Source organism: Pseudorasbora parva, chromosome 16, assembly GCF_024679245.1.
Source record: "Pseudorasbora parva isolate DD20220531a chromosome 16, ASM2467924v1, whole genome shotgun sequence".
Taxonomy (NCBI): domain Eukaryota; kingdom Metazoa; phylum Chordata; class Actinopteri; order Cypriniformes; family Gobionidae; genus Pseudorasbora; species Pseudorasbora parva.
Genome location: NC_090187.1, coordinates 30463947 through 30485894, shown reverse-complemented (window position 1 = coordinate 30485894; position 21948 = coordinate 30463947). Strand labels below are relative to the sequence as shown.

At 37.1% G+C, this 21948-nt stretch overlaps 1 protein-coding gene across 1 annotated transcript in view; it reads right to left on the bottom strand.

The window, feature by feature from the left end:
* Nucleotides 1-3925: 3925 nt before the first annotated feature.
* The window catches only part of plcg2 (phospholipase C, gamma 2), a 33258-nt gene continuing 15235 nt past the window's right edge, over nt 3926-21948 (bottom strand). Inside the window, exons 8-33 of the mRNA XM_067420239.1 lie at nt 21601-21644; nt 21432-21492; nt 21114-21215; nt 20899-21017; nt 20731-20816; nt 20454-20571; nt 18889-19057; nt 18709-18804; nt 18515-18598; nt 18245-18417; nt 16403-16603; nt 16114-16233; nt 12617-12797; nt 11334-11402; nt 10872-10981; nt 9981-10071; nt 9773-9839; nt 9512-9678; nt 9140-9242; nt 8424-8627; nt 7550-7689; nt 7349-7460; nt 4923-5090; nt 4757-4845; nt 4455-4618; nt 3926-4366 (exon numbers count right to left, since the gene is read on the bottom strand). Coding sequence (XP_067276340.1) covers nt 4318-4366; nt 4455-4618; nt 4757-4845; nt 4923-5090; nt 7349-7460; nt 7550-7689; nt 8424-8627; nt 9140-9242; nt 9512-9678; nt 9773-9839; nt 9981-10071; nt 10872-10981; nt 11334-11402; nt 12617-12797; nt 16114-16233; nt 16403-16603; nt 18245-18417; nt 18515-18598; nt 18709-18804; nt 18889-19057; nt 20454-20571; nt 20731-20816; nt 20899-21017; nt 21114-21215; nt 21432-21492; nt 21601-21644 — 3087 coding nt within the window. The 3' untranslated portion in view covers nt 3926-4317. The remainder of the gene's footprint in view (nt 4367-4454; nt 4619-4756; nt 4846-4922; nt 5091-7348; nt 7461-7549; nt 7690-8423; nt 8628-9139; nt 9243-9511; nt 9679-9772; nt 9840-9980; nt 10072-10871; nt 10982-11333; nt 11403-12616; nt 12798-16113; nt 16234-16402; nt 16604-18244; nt 18418-18514; nt 18599-18708; nt 18805-18888; nt 19058-20453; nt 20572-20730; nt 20817-20898; nt 21018-21113; nt 21216-21431; nt 21493-21600; nt 21645-21948) is intronic.

Here is a 21948-nt window from a genome sequence, read left to right as displayed (position 1 = left end):
AGCTTTTTAATTTCCTATGATGAAAAGCAAAGATTTTCTAGAGGACAATAGAGAAAAAAAAAAATCCCCAAATCATCTTCATGGAGTTACCTTTAATTACCTTCAATAGTTAATTTATTAAAACAAAATATGACATGTATTTATGATACCAGAGGCTTCCAAACAAATATTTAGAAAGCTTGGTTAAAAATCTCAGTAAAAAGCAGAAATCATGTATGATAGACTAGACAGTGGCACAGACTTTTTTTTAAAACAAGGGGGTGGAGAAAAATATTTTTAAAAAATTGACGAAAAGTGGATTTTCCAGGAAAGACAGATTGTGTGAGAGTTACAGTATGCCAGTATGTACAGTATGTGCAATTTCCTCCTCAGTTTAACAGTTGTCATGAAATATAGGACTGGCAAGGTCTTTCACCACATTTGAAAATGTGTTTTTTGTGCACCATTTCTTTGTTGTTTTGGTTTTTCTTTGTTTGTTTCTGCTCCTAAACTAGAACACATTTTTGCTTTAGATATTAGTTGATGAACCCTCACATCTCTCACTGGGGGTTTGTACGGCGCTATACCATACAATACATTTCAAATGAAGCAAATTTGTATTTGGTTGTTTTTTTATTTTATTTTATTTTTGTATCTTGATTCCTCCACAGACAGAGATATCTAGGAAATTGCTTAATGTAAATGCTGGTACAACTGTTTGGTAAGTTGCAAAAATAAATGCTTGCATCATGATAGATTATGAAATGAAGATATATGGCAAGCAATTTGTTTAGAGTAAGTCACCATGTGAAGTAGCATATAGTAGCATCTTGAAAATCACAGCATGGTTGCTAAAATACTAAATCGACAAGGTTAAGGTTTTAAAAGGTTAAGCTTTTTATAAACTAATGTAATTCAATTTTAGATTTTGGATTTCAACTGGACATTTTCATCTGAAGTCTGTGTGGGGTTGTTGCACTAACAGTTTTGTTACAGCTCTAGGACAACCTGATTCTTGGTGATAATTGGTGCGTTCGAGTCATGTTGTAAAGATCGAGTTGAAAACAAGTGAACACCACCAAGAAGTCGTAAAAACCAGTGGAAAGTTCAAGATTTTCTAGCCCTGATCTGTACGGGTTGGGTGTAAACATAGTGGAAATGGATGCATCTGTAGTTGAATATAACATTGTTATTTGAAACAAAGTAAGCTGGTACAATGTAACAATTAGCCTAATGATACCGTTAACAGTGGCTTCATGAATTAATTCTAAACGTAAAAGATTAAAACTCACATGACGCGCATTCTTTGTTCTTCATTTTCTAAGCAGAGTTACAAACCTTGCTGTAGTTCATGAAATTCATTAGAAGAAGGTACACCGTCATCTTGCTCCGACCAAAGAGATTTGAACGCACGTCGTAAACACTTCTCACCTCGTATACGAAAACCCCAGGAGGACTTGAAAGCCCCATATTACCCAGCAAACGTTTGATGACCGTTGACTTGGCAAAACGTTCCTCCGACATGCCCTGTAATGGTTAAAAAATAGTTCTAAAATTAAATTTGAACGGCCGTATCTGAATGCATTTTTAGGAATTTGTTTGGTTGGTGCATTCAAAGGTACCCTAGAATGAGTTGAAACAATATGTTAAATTGTTTTCTGATATCTACATAGAGGGTATGTGGCTTATTTAAAGCTACACTGTGTGATATTTCCCCCCATCTAGCGGTGAAAAGCTATATGACCATCCAGTGAATAATAGTTTCTGTTCCTCTCAATTCTGATTTCTTTTAACTCCTACGGTGGCCAATTTAGTCCAAGATTAACATGGCAATCCCCTTCTTCACATTCGACACGGTGCCATTGAGTGTTAAAACGCGAAATACGAAGCTTGAATTTATGGGTATGTCCCTCTTTGGCTAATGTACTTTCAAGATAGAGGAGCCACATGGCGACCAGCATTTGAACCCCTCACCCGGATGTATTTTCAATGGCATATTATAAACTTACGAGAATACTTTACTGCTCGAAAGAAGTAAATATAGCCTACATTAATGAGCACATATATTTTTGAAAGAACTAATTGTTTTTAGCTAAGAATAAAATATAAAAGTTACAGTGTAGCTTTAAGGGCAAAACTTGTCCAGATACAGTTTTACGGGTCCATTTACAACCCTATAAATTGTCCCTAGGATGTAATGCTCTGTTTTTTGCCTTACTTGGAAGGGTCATGAATATTAATGTTGAGCTCTGCTCTGATTGGCTTATTTCAGCAGCTCACACAGCATTTTAGTTGTTCAGCAAAGCTGCTCCTGAGTGTCCTGAGAGAACACCTACTGGAGTGACACTTTAAGCAGAACATCTCAAATGGAGATTGCTAAAATGCAGCTTACTTGTTTATTGGTGTTTATTGACAGTATACCTGTCTGTGCTTCTCACAGAAAAGCTCTGATTGGGGGATTTAAATGACTGAAATCTAACAACTGCAAGCACGAATGCTCTTCTTCCCTCAGACAAAACCAAAACCAGTGATTTTAGACTCTTTTCGTCAACGATAATGTATGTTTATAACGTTAGTCAAAATGCAGGCTACGCAGTGACTGTGATGTAGGTACTCTGAAATAAAAGCCTGTGTAAACAGCATATTTTATGCCAGTGCAGTACTGAAGATTTGACTCAGTTCCGCCTGACATGCACATGTTCGGACATATCCAAATGTTGGGGGCATAACTTACATACAAAATGAACCACAACGATTGTGTCACGGTTGGCCTTAGGTTAAGAATTACTTATTTTTCTGTGGTGTTTTTGATTCACGAGATTTACATAAGAAGTAATAAGAGAAGTAATTATGTATTTACATAAGAGGCAATAGTGTTTGAGACTCACCTCATGTGATGTCCATATACTGAACACTTATTATTTCACTATGGCAAGGTTAATTACATTTTTCATTGGAGGCACCTTAAGCTAACCTGACAAGCCAGACCCACATCAAGATGTTTGGTCTATAAACTCACCATTGACAGGGTGACTCAATCCGAGGGGCGGATAAAACGGTTGTCTTTCTAACTCCCTCTGCACGGCTTGCACTCTATTATAGCGCTATAACTAACCAGAGCAACGAAAGTGAAGCAGAGCTCGTTGACAGATTAAACTTTCGCCGTATCCGGTCGGCAAAACTCAGAACACATCTTCCTTTCTTAAAAAAATGACTTTAGTGCCATTCTTTGTTATTTTCTCAGAGAAAAGCTTAACTCCAAGTTTTCCAGAGTCGCGGTCAAAGCTGATTAGAAAGAACAGCGCACGCGCAACTCGGCCTTCATTATATTAAGCCCCGCCCACCGGTGATTGGCCCGACCAGAGTTTGTCGTTTACAGCTCAGAAGTGAATTAAAGCACCTAGATTACCTTTAAGCAGCACCACCAGTCCAAAGTTCAGTTAAACTATCAAATTGGGTACCAACAGTTTTAGTTCTAATTACTATAAAGTTATACCATTAAATGCTTGATTATCATAATATCATAACATATTCTAATGCTTGATTGACTGATATTAAGATTGTACATTCAGATATTTAAAAAGCTGTGCCATCATACACAGATATTGATAGCCTACAAAATAAAATGTACTAGCCAATGGCGATTCTATTGCCAAGGTGTGCGTAAAGGGTAGAGACAGTTCATTGGAATTTGTTGGATCAGTGTTTCCCCAGTTATGCCTTTTTTTATTTGGTCTGTGCTTGTTTTCACAGATTGAGCATTCAATCCCTGTTTGTCAGGTCGTGGAATGTCAGAGAAATGTTAGGGTGATTGTAGCCTATGCGTTGGTCGGCGTCTGTCAGTGCAGTGTGAATTGGCCTTTATATATCCAACCAAACATGATAAAACTTCCTCTAGCAATATGCATATTTAAAACAAGAAAAAAAACAAATAAAAGTTTTATTTAAATTTTTAAACAATAAGGAAGAGTTTATTACAACTACAAATGAAATGTCACAAACCGATTAAGATAGCAGATGAACAGTTTTTCCACACACACAGACACAAAATCCTTCACGCAGTTTTCATGCCCACAATTTAAAGAGTTTTACAGCTTCTGGGTTCTGGTCAAACATCTACCTGACCAATTACACCTTCCACAGAGAATTCACAGATGAGTATTGCTCAAATTCACTTTCCGATTTATTCCAGCGTGACCTTAAAGTGAGATGGTGGCAACTTCCGTTCCTTGCAGCCTGTTTAAGGAACTAGTTGTAACAGAGCAGCAGAATGGAGAGGAAGAGACCCTTAAGAACATTAGAACCAGGCTGAGAGGGAACTAGACTTCTTTTTTTCCCTCATGAGTAGAACTTGCTGTTGTTTATTTTTTGCTGTGGTTTATTTAACCTGTATGGACAAATATAACAGATATGAATATCCTCATTGAAGGTGTGATTTTGACATTAAATACCCTCATTCAAATTCGTACACTCACTTTTTTTCCGAGTAAGTGAACTCTTGCGAGAAGTCATCACGGCGTTGAGGGGGCGCGGCACGCTGCAGATTGGATTGAGTGTCATAGAGGCAGAACTCATTGCTTGACTCCGCCTGCTTCTTTTGCAACTGTTTCGAGGAGGAGTAGAGTTCTTCCTGTGCTTTCTGAGGAAACAAGTCAGATTTGACAGGGGATTTCCATTAAACTAACACAGTATTCTCAATAAAGCAACATTAGATATTCTATAATTATATCAACAAAAGTACCTGGCTCAACAGAATGTAAAAATGTTTGTTTCTTACCTCCACTAGGTGTATATCAACATACACCAGTAGAGATGCCAGCTCCAGGTTTTCACTAAATCCATTCTTTAAAGGGACTGATCTGTACCCTGTGAAAGCATCGAGCTCAGTTGTTGTACTCAAATCTTTAAATAATTAATTAATAATTTGGCAATGACAGACTTACCTGAGCGAACACCTTTCACAGGGAATGTAGCCTGGGCCAGGAAATTGGGGTCAGAGAACATGTCCTCCTCAAAGACCACAAAGCGTAGAAAGGTGAGGTCAGGTTCATACACATTGAATGTAACTGTGTCCGAAGGCCCGAGCCATAAAGGGTTCAGTCCATTATCATCTGTGAAGATTTTTAATAACTTTAATAATCTACGTAAATTTTTACTTTTTAAAAAAAATATACTAGTGCTGTCAAATCGATTACCAGAGTTTTTGGGACGTCTGCCTTTACATGCACATGAACTTTAAAGGAACTGTATGTAAGAAATGTATTTCAATTAATCATAAAATGGCCCTTATATGTCACTAGACATTAAGAAATCATTTTCATTTCACTGACAACAGTAGTCCGGCCAGGATATTGTCATTTAAAAGTTGTTGTTGCAGCCCTTAACTGATGTTGATGTTGACATGTTGTTTTTTGGCCTGAAGCTCCACCCTCCACCCATCTACCAATCACGAAGTCAGAAGTGTTTCTGCATCCGGGTTGCCAGCTCTGCTCTTGTTACCACAGCTGCAGCTACAAACGTTCCAGCAGAATCCTGTAGCCAATCTGGCAACATTGAGTCAGGGGGAAGGGGGAGGAGGGATACACCTGCAGTACCAGTTTTGGCCACAATCTTACATACACTTCCTCTAATGACATCCCATTCTGTAGGGTTTTAATTGGAATTGGCCCACCCTTTGCAGCTATAACAGCTTCAACTCTTCAAGTTCAGGAGTGTGTTTATGAGCATTTTTGACCATTCTTCTAAAAGCGCATTTGTGAGGTCAGGCACTGATGTTGGACGAGAAGGCCTGTCTCTTAGTCTCCACTCTAATTCATCCCAAAGGTGTTCTATCGGGTTGAGGTCAGGACTCTCTGCAGGCCAGTCAAGCTCATCCACACCAAACTCTCTCATCCATGTCTTTATGGACCTTGTTTAGTGGTATACAGTCAAGTTGGTACAGGAAGGGGCCATTCCTAAACTGTTCCCACAAAGTTGGGAGCATGAAAATGTCTTGCTATGCTGAATCATTAGGAGTTCCTTTCACTGGAAATAAGAGACCAAGCCCAACCCCTGACAAACAACCCCACTGCCCACACCATAACCCCCCTCCACCAAACATTACACTTGGCACAAAGCAGTCAGGCAAGTACCGTTCTCCTGGCAACTGCCAAACCCAGACTCGTTTATCGGATTGTCAGACAGAGAAGTGTGATTCATCACTCCAGAGAACACGTTTCCACTGCTCTAGTGTCCAGTGACGATTTGCTTTACACTACTGCATGTGACACTTTGCATTGCACTTGGTGATTTAAAGCTTGGATGCAGTCAAACCCATTCCATGAAGCTCTCCATGAACTGTTCTTGAGCTAATCTGAAGCTGTTGACTCTACAGAAAGTGAAAAGTATGCATTGACCCCGCTCTGGGAATTTACATGGCCTGTTGTTCTCAATTGCTTCCACTTTGTTGTAATACTACTAACAGTTGACTGTGGAATATTTAGTAGTGAGGAAATTTTACAAATAGACTTGATTGACAGGAGATAACCTATCACGGTTCCACAATTGAATTCACTGAGCTCCTGAGAGCGACCCATTCTTTCACAAATGTAACGGCTGCATTCCTAGGTGCTTGATTTTATACACCTGTGGCCATGAAAGTGATTGGAACACCTGAATTCAATGATTTGGATGGGTGTCCCAATAGAGGGAATGCATTGACGGCACTTTCCCGCCGGAACACGCCCCCTTAGCCGGGGCTGAGTGGCAAAAGAGCTGCTGCGTGACTGCAGTTAATAGAGGAAAACGCGAGTTGAGCAAACAATTATCCGTTTAAACTAAAGTTTGGGCTCGATATAGTGGTCCTTACAACTAACCACAGATTCAGTGATCCATGGATAATGACATGCAGCCAGGAATCGTGTTTTCCTGACATTTTTATGAGCCTGATTTCGACATTTTTCGAGTGAATCCTGCATGTAAATGTGGATGGATCAGTGTATTGAAGCGTGTATGTGGCTGCTTGTCACGAATGGAAAACAAAAGTTTTATTCAAATTCTGAATATATTATAGACCTATTAATAAAAAAATAAACAATAATTATATTGCCCAGACAGCGCGCAAAGAGTGCTCCCTTTATAATCACTAAAAACTGTCAGTCATTCAAATCCGTTGGCAAGTCCCCAAGCCTCCAAAACAAGTTGACATCGCTATTAATCGAATTGACAGCACTAGTTTATACACATATTTTAAAAACAAAAAGCAATAAAAGCGACAAAAACACACAAGACTTTAACTAAATCTAAAATGCAAATATAAAACAATTCGAAATATTAATAAAAACTATGATAGTATCTCATTGATATTAAAACTAAAAAGTCTATTTCTTACGGCAAACTGTAGTCTTGAATTTGTTGTCTTCTGTTTGGCCACACAGTTCGATCTCCACAAAGGGACTGGCAATGCTTCGGCATGGTTTGGGAAGATGTCGTGCTCCTATCACCTGTGCATATATATATATATATTCAAGTTGTTCTTCTAGTTCAGTTCTCTAATGAATTTTATTCTCTATGACTGAAGATCATGTCTTACCTTAATGGTGATAGCACATTTGACATTCTTCTTCTCCTGATGAGGGTCATACGAATCTCTTCGCATCAGCTCAGGTTGCAGCACATATCCTGTGCCTCCATTCAGGCTGAAGAGGGCGCTGTTCAGCTGGGTGTACTTATCTTAGGAGATAGAAAATGCTGTTTTACAGTAGGCTATATACTGAATAAATGCTACGCTATTATTTGTTGACTGACTGAAATACTTTTTTGTGCTTACTCTCACAGTTATTATGAACTAACAATGAACAATACCTCTACACTCTACAGCATTAATTAATGGTAGTCAATGATAATTTCAGCATCCAAAAATCCAGTCGTATTTGTTAACGCACTGTGAACATAAAATAATTAGATTTTTACTAACATTAACAAAGATTAATAAATGCTTTATAAAATATATTGCTCAATGTTAGTTCGTGTAAACTAATGCATCAATTAATGTTAACAAATGAGACCTTATTGTAAAGTGTTAGCTTACCAAATAATGTCTTATTTTACTCTTGCACTATCTTCCTATTTCCCTGTTTCCTACTTCCATCTAATACTCTATCCATTTAGGCAAACATTTATTAAACTTTAACTCTTATTTCAATAAAAACTTCCATTGTTTAATTTCCTCTCTTCCTTGTTTACTTTTTTACACAAGAGGTCAATGGTTGGCTGATTTGTGTGGTGTATTTTTCTTGCCCCTGCTGGTAGGTGGCTTAACTAAACCATTATGCTGATGAAAAGCATTGACAAAAAAACAGGTCATATAATTTCAGTGAGGTCAAAAAAACTGCTATTGAGATTAGTTGAAAGGTTAATAGATACGTTTTCTCCATAAATTACATATCTACTCAACTTCATCTTACCAGCAGTTTGGAAGTTGAGTGCCACCATGTGACAGCCGCACATCCACAGAGGATACGGATCATAGTTGGAGGAATCCACCCTCTGGCCCTTAGGGTAGACGCGGCTCAGCGCCTTGCGGTTATACAACATAAACTGAGTCGACTTGTTTCTGGAGGGTGTCTTATTTTCTACGAAGGAGCGGACCTCTTTGTAGGTAAAATTATCTGAAAGCAAAAGAGAATCGCATTGTTAATACACATTTAATTTATGTTTGGGGTCGGTAAGATTTTTAAATGTTTTTGTTTCACCAAATATGAATTTGTTTAATCACAAATAAAACAGTAATATTGTAAAATATTATTACATGTTAAAATATCAGTTTTCTATTTTAATATATTTTAAGATGTGATGGCAAAGCTAAATTTTAAGCATCATTAAATCTTCAGTGCCACATGACCCTTCAGAAATGTTTATAGTATTCTGATTTGTGCAAAAAGAAACATGTATTATTATTAATGTTGAAAACAGTTGTGTTGCTTAAAAAAACTGGATTCTTTGATAGATAAAAAGCTAAAAAAAAAAAAAAATCTTGAAAAAAATTATTTTGTAACATTACTATAAGTATACTTTAATAACTACTTGCTTAATAAAAATGTTAATTTCTTTCAAAATATACATTTGAATGGAAGTGTATATGTATATGTATATAAATGCATATTTATTTATTTAGCTGTACCAAAGCGTTCTTTGTCTTTACTGCGAGGCTGGCAGTAAATGACCAGTTCAGACATCTCGCTGGCCACCTCGTCTCTGGTCTCGACCTCCCTCTGCTTTTTTTTCTGCAATGGGAATTTATTGTAAACATTCAAAAACTCTAGCCCAACATTATACCTTAAATACTTGACTATATACTTAGAATGCTACTGGTTAAATGTTCTCTCTAGGGTTACACCTAGCATTTAAACACCCCCGGAATCTGTCTGGCTTTAACCAAACAATCCCTTATTTACAGAATGGGTGACTCAAAACCTTTGTGACAGTTTCCCCGTTTGACAACTAGCCCCGGTTTGCCCTATTTGAGACATGAGTCTAAGCATGTGAGACAGACCTCAAACACTCCTCTTTCCACACTCTGTGTGATGTCCCAGGCCACCTGATACCACTCGTACAGCTCCTCGGTGGTCTCGGTGGCCAAATCGAAAGGCAACAAGTTCTCTTTATTTTCCTTATCCTGCAACGTGACCACCACAGGCTTGCCGTGTTTGGCTGAGCGAACTGGAAATGAAGAAATTAATGCAAAATAAGTCTAAGCGTTATAACGCCACGTGCTGTGCATGTGTTAAATGGCAAGGAAGATAAATCATCTTACCAACAGTACACTTTGAGATGTCCACTACCCCTTTACATAAGTCACCTAATGGATTTTCCTCTTCAGCCTGAAAGAGAACATGTTGATGTTCTGTGTTTTAGATGTAGATGTTCTCTATGTATGTAAGCAAATACGCAAAATACTGCACTAACTAGCACCAAAGTACATATCTGTTTTGTTAAATATCCAAAATGTTAATATGCTTTACCTGGTAATTCGCATCTGATGCACTGGCCACTACTTCAACATAATTTGAAGGGAAAAATTTCTGCAGTTTCCCACCAAAGTCTCCTTTCCACCTGTAGGGATCAGCAGATAAACAGGAAAATTAAATGTTGGTGTACTTTTCAAAATTGAAGCTATTCAAATCACCCTGTGGTCAAGAGAGTGATACAAATAAAAGTAACATGATTTTTTTGACAATTTACCATGGTAATACCATGGTAGCTATGTTTTATGGACATGAGCCATGGTAAAAATCACATTATTCTTTGATGTACAGTTCAGTTCAAAAGTTAGGGGTCGGTACATTCTTTATTTTAAAAGAACGTAACACATTCGTTCGGCAAAGATGCATTAAATAGATTAAAAGTAACAGTAAAGACATTTATGATGACAGCAAATCTATTTCTGTTCTTTTGAACTTAATATTCATAAATTCTATAAGATAAGAATCCTATAATAATATAATAGTTTACCCAAAAAATATTAAGCAGCGCAACTTATTAGAAGAATGATTTCTGAAGGATCATATGACACTGAAGACTAGAGTAATGATGCTGAAAATTCAGCAAGGGAACAAATTACATTTTAAAATATAAAAAATGGAAAACAATATTAATGTTTCTACTGTACTTTTGATCAATAAATGCAGTCTAGGGCCGAACAGACTTCTTTCAAACACATTAAATAAATCTTACCGACCCCAAACTTTTGAACATACCCTGGGGCATTGTGTAAATGCTGTGGTGTACGTTACCATGGTATTTATCACATTTGCAAATATTTAATACTTTCACTGTATCATGGCACTGCCACAGCTTTTTTGCAATGCTAAATAGTGCATTTCTTGCTTTTATCTACATAATTTGCATCTCACCATCCATTTGCCTCCTTGGTCACATTATGGATCAAAGCACCCTTGTAAAAAGTGAGCTCATCCGGCCGCATGGCCCTGTAGTCATAGAGGGCCTTCACTGTGCTTTGGGGCTGCAACACATCAAAATAAGTTCAATCTTGCTGTACAGATCTTCAAATGCATAACCCACAACCCCCTCAGTGGTTGAAACAGTGTGACTTAAATAACTTAAACTTAAATACGACTTAAATAAATTCTCTTTAAAAGGCATTTGTGAATTACGTGGAGCTAGAAACATGAAGCATATATATGGCTAAACATGACATCGCTGTTTTAGCCAGACTGCATTTCCTCTTTTGAGCCGATCAGCTTCCTATGTGACAGAAAGATAGCCAGCTCTACCACTTCCTCCCCAGCCCACAGGAGATGACCTCTTGTGCATGCTAACATGCAGGAACTGTGTTTGCTCTTCAAAGTGCTTACCAGAGACGGCTCGATCTCGTTGGCCTCCACATACTGTTTAGAATCATAAAGTGAAGCAGATTTGGTTATCTGAAAAGAAAGACATAAAGCATTTCTCAGAATTTTCTCCCTGCACATTAGACTTAAGCCAAAAATCTATAAACAACACATTTTATATAATGTCTGATTAGTCTTTGTTCTAGATCAGTGGTTTGCAGTTGATCTGCATTAGACACCATGTGGTGACTCAAAAGTTTATAGAAACGTTAAATTTATATATATATATATATATATATATATATATATATATATATATATATATATATATATATATAATAGACATATATTTTTTTTAGGGAGACGTAACACAAATACATTAAATAAATATATAGATTTTTTAAAACAGTATAAATATATAAATCCATTTCAAGTCCTTAAAGTGAAAAAAAAATATTTCACAAAATTAAAGTTTTTATTATGTTTTTAAATAAATAAATACAGCCTTGGTGAGCATAAGACACTTCTTTCAAATTTAAGGGTGTAAATTGAATTAAAAAATGTAAATAATTACTAATCAAAAGGCAGTTTCCTGTGATTGATCACAATCATGTTTCGGTGAAATCAAGGTCATTGTTTAGGTTTAGTTGCTCTTTCAATCAGGAAAGATGTGCTTTGTGGTGCGTGGGGGTGCAAATACAATACTAGGAAGAGGGGGAAAACCTTAGCATGTCATCAGGAAGTTAAAAAAAGAGTGCTGTATATATGTCTCCTGGACATTTATAAAAATAATGACACCTTAGTGCATTTTATACTTGTTCAACTAAATCAGAACTTTTGGTCTGAACTTTGATTGGAAAAAGGAGAAGAGCAAAAGAGCTACTTAAGACGAAAGCATACAAGTGTAACATGCAAACTGTGGCCTTAGCAAAGGAAGAGGTGCACATGTGCTAGTTCACTTTGAAGAGTGTATGCACACACTGCACGCAAAGGAAAAATGTTTGCACAATCACTGCACAATGTTTAGTGCAGTCCGCAGTATAGGGCTGTATTGTATAAAAAGTGGGTAACACTTTATTTCACAGTCTTTGTTACACATTACATGTATCTAACCCTAAATCAAAACCCTAATTCTAATTCTAATGCCCAATAGTAAGCACATGTAGTCAATTATTATCACTCAGTAATTAAATGTATAATTACACTGTAACACAGTCACCTTAAAATAAAGTGGAACCAAAATGTGTTTTCTATTCCAAAAGAAACCGTTGTTTATTTTATTACACTGTTTTAACGCTTTTTCTTACCGAACTGAAGCGCTCAACTAGTTCTGGTGTGACCGGGTAGCGGAGTTTGATCTTCCGATACAATGGTTTCTTTCGGAAATAATCCACCAATTCCACAAGGCTCTCGAACTCACTAGAGGTGCCCAACACATACATAGATCCGTCTTTGTGTATCCGGCAGTGCTTCACCATCCCTTCACCTCTGTTGCAGCAAATAAAACCCACCATGAATGACAATAATTATTCAATTAAATAATATAAACACCACCACCAACAACAACAACAACAACAACATGCTGTTGGTCTTCTGCCCCAGTTCTGAGGGTATGAATTGGAGGAATTGAGCTTGATTGATTGATTTATTTATTTATTTATTTATTTATTTATAATTAGTTAATTAAGAAAAAATATTACTGTACAAATCTAAATTAATAATTACTGTGTGTCCACAAATCTCCCATTAAAAATACAGATAATAACTTTTAATATCCAACATAAATTCACAGATCATTATCGTGCATTTACAACAAAATGTATTTAACTCAAATCCTTTAAGTGGAAATAAATCTTACAAATATTCAGTTTCAGCACATAAAACACACAAATAGACTTTTCTTGTTTGAGTTTAGCATCTTTATCCAAAATAATACATGGATCATGAAACATCCTATGATCCACACCAAACCAAGTCTATGGAAAGATATGGGAATATTTTTTGTCTGTTTTATCATGTACCAGGTGAAAACCACTTAGGAACTTGAGAAAGTAACGATACGTTCACACGGAGTGTCTGCGTCTACGCTCCTCATTTACTTTAAACGGGTGATGTCATGCATTGCCGAACTGAATTGTGGGTTCCGTTGCATCTATCTATTCACTGACATTGCTCGCAGCAGAAGTTGAAAAGTCTTCGACATTTCAAGCGGCAACTTAGGCGTCAGCCAATCAGATCGCCTATGCAGACACTAGCCAATTGCGTTCATGCATCATCTGAAAAGTAACATGATTGGCTGTGGGTCGTGTCAGCACCGTGCTTCAGACACGCCCTCCATCAAGCGTTGACGCGACGCCCCCTGTGAAATACTGCTGCTGCATGTAAAATACGTAAAACAACCCACCCATAGCATCTATGCAGGTGGAGCTGAGGAAGATGTAGGCCTTCCGAAAACACACTGCAGACTGCTAACAGCAACACTACCGGTACTTGAATGTTAAAGGGATAGTTTTCCCAAAAATAAAAATCTGATGTTTATCTGCTTACCCCCAGGGCATCCAAGATGTAGGAGTGTTTGTTTCTTCAGTAGGACACAAATTAAGATTTTTAAATCCAACTGTTGCCGTATAATGCATGTCAATGGGGTGTTTTCTATGAGAGTCACTATTAGAGTATAAAAGACACAGACATACGAATCCATATTCATATCCCTGTGGCTCGTGCTGACCCAACCTGTCTGCAAGAAACCGATCAGTATTTGTGTTATTTTTTTACCTCATATCAGACGATTTTCATCTAGTATTCCCAATGCCATTACTTCCATCAAGAAAGGTCAAAACCCTGCGCGATCATAGATATATATTTACATAGATGCATCATTCGACTGATCCGCGCATTCCGCGCAGGCACTAATGAGGAATCAATCTTTCTGTCTGTCTGTCTGTTGTCTGTCTGTCTGTCTGTCTGTCTGTCTGTCTGTCTGTCTGTCTGTCTGTCTGTCTGTCTGTCTGTCTGTCTGTCTGTCTGTCTGTCTGTCTGTCTGTCTGTCTGTCTGTCTGTCTGTCTGTCTGTCTGTCTGTCTATCTATCTATCTATCTATCTATATATATATATATATATATATATATATATATATATATATATATATATATATACACTCACCTAATAGATTGTTAGGAACACTTGTTCAATTTCGCAATTATCTAATCAACCAATCACATGGCAGTTGCTTCAATGCATTGAAGGGGTGTGGTCCTGGTCAAGACAATCTCCTGAACTCCAAACTAAATGTCAGAATGGGAAATAAAGGTGATTTAAGCAATTTTGAGCATGGCATAATTGTTGGTGCCAGACGGGCCGGTCTGAGTATTTCAAAATCTGCTCAGTTACTGGGATTTTCACACACAACCATTTCTAGGGTTTACAAAGAATGGCGTGAAAAGGGAAAAACATCCAGTATGCGCAGTCCTGTGGGCGAAAATGCCTTGTTGATGCTAGCAGAGGAGAATGGGCCGTGTGCTCACCAAAATTGGACAAAATTGAGACATTCAGATGGTAGAGTCAGAATTTGGCATTAACAGAATGAGAACATGGATTCATCATGCCTTGTTACCAATGTGCAGGCTGGTGGTGGTGGTGTAATGGTGTGGGAATGTTTTCTTGGCACACTTTTGGCCCCTCAGTTGGGCATCGTTTAAATGCCATGGCCTACCTAAGCATTGTTTCTGACCATGTCCATCCCTTTATGACCACCATTTACCCATCCTCTGATGGCTACTTCCAGCAGGATAATGCACCATGTCACAAAGCTCAAATCATTTCAAATTGGTTTCTTCAACATGACAAGAAACTGAGAGTTTACTGTACTAAAATTGCCCCCACAGCCACCAGATCTCAACCCAATAGAGCATCTTTGGGATATGGTGGAACGGGAGCTTCGTGCCCTGGATGTGCATCCCACAAATCTCCATCAACTGCAAGATGCTATCCTATCAATATGGGCCAACATTTCTAAAGAATGCTTTCAGCACCTTGTTGAATCAATGCCACGTAGAATTAAGGCAGTTCTGAAGGCGAAAGGGGGTCAAACACAGTATTAGTATGGTGTTCCTAATAATCCTTTAGGTGAGTGTACATATATATATATATATATATATATATATATATATATATATATATATATATATATATATATATATATATATATATATATATATATATCATCGGCGGAAGAAATGGCGTTGGGAATACTAGATGATATTTGTCTGATATAAGGCAAAAAAAATAACACAAATACGTTTTGTGTCTTAAGACATCAATGTGACGTCACGAGCCACAGGGTTTAATATGGATTCGTATGTCTGTGTCTTTTTTACTCTTATAGTGGCTCTCATAGAAAACACTCCATTGACATGCATTATATGAGCAATGTTTGGGATTTTAAAATATTCATTTATGTTCTACTGAAGAAACAAACACACCTACATCTTAGATGCCCTTGGGGTAAGCAGATAAACATCAAATTTTCATATTTGGGGGAACTATACCTTTAAGCAGCAGCTCATTAGCCGTTGATGCAACAGCAACCAATCAACTGCACAATGTAGATGCTAATGCAATCACTACCAAATGAGCTAAGGACCTATCAGCCTGTGCCTTCTAGAGTTCCATGCCATATATATATATACACACATCTCTCCACATGATTCTAAGTATGTACTACTAGGGTTAATGTGTTTTAAAAAAAACACATGAAACATCTTAGAAAGCACTGCTAATGAAGAGTTGGAAAACAGAGCAGCACCTGAAGGTGATGGCGCAAGAGTCTGAATCTTCTCTCTGCCTGATCAGAAAGGCTCCATCTCGAGGGATCCTCATGAGATAGTCCTCCGCCTCACCCCGACTCAAGTTACTGTAAAACCACCTAAAAAACAAACAAAAAACCCACAACTTCACATATACGACGTGCTTGCAGTTTCTGGTGAGAGTTGGAAGAAGCTTTGTGAGCTTGACCACGTGGTCTTCTGCAGCTCTGCTGGCCGGGATGTGGTAAACACCATAGAGTTGTGTGTGCGCATCAAGTATCGACTAACCCTTCACGCAGGTGCTGATCTGGTCGAGGCACGAATTCCGTGAGGCGCAGGTTAAAATCTTGACAGCGAAGTAGGTTTTCCCTATAATACTGGATGAGTGTATACACACTGGGGAAGTGCAGGTTGTCTGTGAGGAAATAGACCGTGTGACCACCATCAATGCAGGAACGGATTCGACAATGCTGAACTCGTCCACTGCGCCTGCAAAGACCACACAGTGGATTTATTTAGCAAAATGTGCATTCCTATTTAATTGTGACCAAAGAAAAAAGTTATTCATATGAATCATATATGTCTTGTTACGCAGCACCATATGAATTCATTGTAATGGAAGTATTTCTTTCAGAAATATACTTTGGTCAACATCAGGCACATAAATGTTCTATAAATGTATTATTTATGAATTTATTTATTTTTTACACAATGTAAAAGAAGAAACAACAAAAACAAACATGATATATATAATGTTCCCTTGGTCACTGAGGCATTGCAAGCCACTTCCTGGAGGATGATGTCATTATGAAAATGAGTTACTCAAACAAGCATACGTTAAATAAAAAAGGTATTGAGAGTTAGCTATAACAAGAAGGTGTCAATTTAAGATTAAAGGGATAGTTCACCCAAAAATGAAAATTCTTTCATTATTTACTCGCCCTCAAATTGTTCCAAACCTGTATAGATTTTATTCAACAAAAAAGAGGATATTTTGAAGGATGTTGGTAACCAAAAATGTATTGGGACCCCACTGACTTCCGTAGTTTTTGCAATTCTATGGGGCGCATCAACCCCATTTTTAAAGTAAATAAGTAAATGATGACAGAATATTCATTTTTGGGTGAACTATTCTTTTAATTATGACATTTTATCTATCTTCAAAATTGAGATATTATCATACTGATTTCTGTAATTTTATCAAATAGGATGAAAAAAAAGCATTAAAAAATCTAATCATCACATCCATTGATATAATTTAATGATTTTTTTATGTGTTATTATGTCACTTCCTGTGTGATAATGTCATAATGCCACAAGCAGCATGATTAAAATGAATTAAAATGTGAATTGATTTAAAATAAATGTTACTAAAATTATTTAGATTTTAGTCTTAAAGAGTTAGTTCACTCAAAAATAAAATTGATGTCCCAGAGCATATGCAGTCTATGACCACTTAATAAAATTGGGGGAATAAAAACATCATCAAAGTAGTCGGATCGCCAATGTCACGTGATTTCAGCAGTTGGACACACGATCCCAACTGCTGAAATCACGTGATATTGGCGATCCGAATCATTGATCGATTCATTGATTCATGGCCATTTGAATCTTTTTTTTTTTTAGGAACACGGAAGAGAAGGCAATGCTGAATAAAGTCGTAGTTATTGTTATTTTTGGACCAAAATGTATTTTCGATTTTTCAAGAGATTCTAATTAACCAACTGATAGTGGTTAATAATAGTCACATATGGACAAATTTGATGTTTTTAATCCCTTTCTGGACATGGACAGTAAAGTGTGCATAGACTGCATATGCTCTTGGACTAAAATATAAAATATCTTAAACTGTGTTCCGAAGATGAACGGAGGTCTTACGGGTGTGGAACAACATTAGGGTGAGTTATTAATGACATCAATTTCATTTTTGGGTGAACTAACCCTTTAAGCAATTGCCAGATTAATATTTTATCTAGTATGATGCATAATAGGAATGACCCATATAAACTGCATATGATGCCTTTTCCCTATTTCTTCCATTTATAAATACTAAATTAAATTCAATAAATAAAATAAATAAAAAATATTCCTTCTCCCTCTTTGTAGGGTATTGGAGCCGGCCTACATTACCAGAATGAGAGGGTGCAATCATTGACGAAGGTGTCGCTCTCCCGCACCAGAAATGTTCCGTCAACTCCACCCGAATCTGCGCAGTATTCCTGCAGCAGTCTCTCGGCTGTCTGTCTGCCCTCTGACATCCGCCCGTGAAACCAGGACTCTGACTGATGAAGCTCTGCACTTCCCTGGAGCGACGGTAATATGTTTGAATTACACAGTTGTTCCCTCACCTGTGGCATCTCAAAGTGAATCTCATTCTGAAATTGAATCTCAGTGATATACCTTTCCAACTTCCTCCTCTAGTTCATTCTCCTCAGCATAATACAACGTCTTATTCTCGATCACACAGTAGTGCTTGTACCATCTCTGCACACGGACACAGTCGCAAAGAAAGCACATTCATAATCGATTAAGGCAACTGCAATTATATGAAATAATCCCACAAGACCGTGATGATGGTAAGTGGATTTCGGTACCTCATCTATTGGATCCCAGATGAAGAGCTCTCCCTGTTTATCTCCTTTCCGTAGGTCCTTTTTGCCAAACGTCTCATCAATGTTCAGTTTCTTGTGCTGTATGAAAAAGTTAATTGCAAAATATTGATTGCGAAGCATGGCTTGGTTTTGCATTGTGATTTCCCAGCGAAGCTTCTCTACCTTAATGATGATCTTGCCCTTCAGTTGGGTTGGTGATGGAAGTTGTTCTGCTTCTGGTTCCAGTGGCTCCATCAGGAGCTTGTCCTGGAAAACATCTTTAAACACCTGAGCCATTATTTTCTGTTGCTTGACATCACAGTGTTCTTCTATGGACAGCACCAGAGGATACCTGCAAGCAGTAGACACATTCACAAACTTACTTCATAAACTTTTTATGATTTGAAAATCCTCCCACAAGGATAACATACAATGTAGATGAAAAGTAAAGAAAGATGCACAGGTCACATTTAATCTCAAATTCAAGCTCATTGAGATTTCTGTACATTTTCATGCTAAATAGACGCATTTCCCCCATGATCTTAATGAATGATTCCAGCAGTTTTCATTTTGAGTTTATTGTTCATTCCAAAAATTCTCAATGATGATCTCATCAGATGCTTGTTTCTGCCACAGAATAAGACATTTTAAAAGATTATTGCAACTTTTGTGAGTTAACACCTCGCAACTCTGACTTTTTTTCCTCAGAATTTTCCTGCAAGTTATAAAGTCAGAATTTTGAGAGATATAAAATCAGAATTGCGAGTTATAAAGTCATAATTGCAAGATATAAAGTCCAAATTGTGAGTTATGAAGTCAGAATTGTGAGATATAAAGTCATAATTCTGAGATATAAACTTGCAATCACAAGGTCAAAAGTCCAATTCTGAAGAGAGAAAAATCATTTGTGTCACACAATTGTGACTTTATATCTCTCAATTGTGACTTTATATCATGCGATTCTGAAAAGTCTGAATTATGAGATAAAAAGTCGCAATTTTTTATTTTACCTTTTTTTAATTATTATTCTGTGGAGGAAACAAGCTTCCATTGATATCTATTGCTTTAGTAAAACGGTAAAAATTTAGATTAGCAACAAATTAAAGGTTAAATTAAATTGTCATGATTCCAGTTTCCCCTGATCTTGTGTAGACTTGTGTTACTTCCTGTTTTGCGCCATGTTTTGTAGTTCTCTGTAGTTTTTCATGTTAATTATTCTCCCTGGGTGTGTCCTGGTTACCCTTGTGTGTTATCATGACAATTTACTACACCCCCCACCCCCCAGCTTGTTAGTCTGTGTATATTTTGCCCTTGTGTCTCTCTTGTAGGTTGTCAGTCATTTTTTGCTATTCATGCTCTCGTTCGGTGTTTCTCATTTGGATAATTAAACTTAAAATGCATGTGGATCCTTTTCTCTGTCTGTTTCCTTGCCTGTCCATATGCCCACATGTAACACAGATACTACCCATGATATTTAAAACTTTACATTTAAAATAATATATTGTTATTATTTTTTCAAATAGCACTAATGGAAATTTAGGGGGAAGTTTGTTTTATTGTCATACAAATAATGTCACAACATTATAAAAATAGGCTTACATTTTCTTTTTGTAAAGTATAACTGCTTATTTATTTTAGTTTGGGGGCACATCATGACCTGAGCATGTTCTATAAATTCGCCCATTTCCCCATAACAGAGAGAACTTCACCAACAAAATGAGTGGATGTGTGTGTTGCTGATGACTAACTCAGATGTTGCGAAAGCATGATCATTGATGGCCTTAACCACATCCTTAAACTTTATTTTGGAGGTTCTGGTCCAGCCGTGGTATATAATAGGTTCATCTGGACCATTCCAGCAGTCCACTGCATTGGGGAAAAAATGACACAAGAATGACTCCCACTGATTTCAGATTTCACTATATTATTATCATCATCATTGCAGACTGTAATAATGAAGCAGAAAAGTCTGCATCAGTTTAGCAAAGATTTAAAGAATATTTATGTAGGGTATGGTTCACTGACACTCAACACAGCGGCAGCCCAGCCTCAAGCAGCGCACATAAGCTTCTGTGGAGGACTCACTGCGCAGTTGATCTCCAGTCAAATATCTGTGGGGAAAAAACACATGAAGTAACGCAGGAAGCTTATCATGATGAGGAGGAGCTGAGCATGAAGAACAGTAACACTGACGTGTTGTGAGAAGAGTTGATCCAGTAGTGAGACAGAGGATTGTTCATGTCCAGTGGGCAGATCTCTGAGAACTTCTCATCCCAAATTGAGTTTTCTTTGGAGAAGAGAAAGCACAGGAACTAGAAAGACAGAAATAAAAGAAAGCTCTATAAACACATCACCTGCAAATAGAAATGAACATAAAGTAAACAGATCTCTATAAGCTTAAGCTGTACCTCTTCAGCAGTAAAGACTGGATCATTAGTCTTCCTCATGGTGTCATCGATAAAGATAGTCATCAGCTCTCGCACTTGATTCAGATTGTTAGCCCAAGTCTCCTACAAAAAAAAATTCACAGAAGCATTTGGATGGATGGATGGAAGGATGGATGGATGGATGGATGGATGGATGGATGGATGGATGGATGGATGGATGGATGGATGGATGGATGGATGGATGGATGGATGGATGGATGGATGGATGGATGGATGGATGGATGGATGGATGGATGGATGGATGAGCAGGAATTACATAAATACAAATGTCAGTCTTACTCTTTGCTGATATAAAAGGAATCGTTGAAAATCGGAGAGTTGAATAGGCTGGTCATTGTTACTGCAGAGAAAAAATAAAAATAAAATTAGAAGAAAGAGAACATTAGCATGAATTCGTCACACATTTAAGGAAGAAATGAATCAACCAAAATAATGGACAGTTTCTTACCCCATGATGAAAGCACACATCTCCTTTTTAAACTCCTCCAAAATCTAATCAAATGACAAGCAACATATATACACTGTATATATTACGTTTTAAAATATATTAAAACATAAAAGTTATTTGGAACTGTAATAACATTTCACAATATTGCTGTTTTTATTTTACATTAGAATCATTTGAAATAATCATATCAACCCCAAACTTTTGAACAGTAGTTCATATATATATATATATATATATATATATATATATATATATATATATATATATATATATATATATATATATATATATATATATACAGGGAGTGCAGAATTATTATGCAAATGAGTATTTTGACCACATCATCCT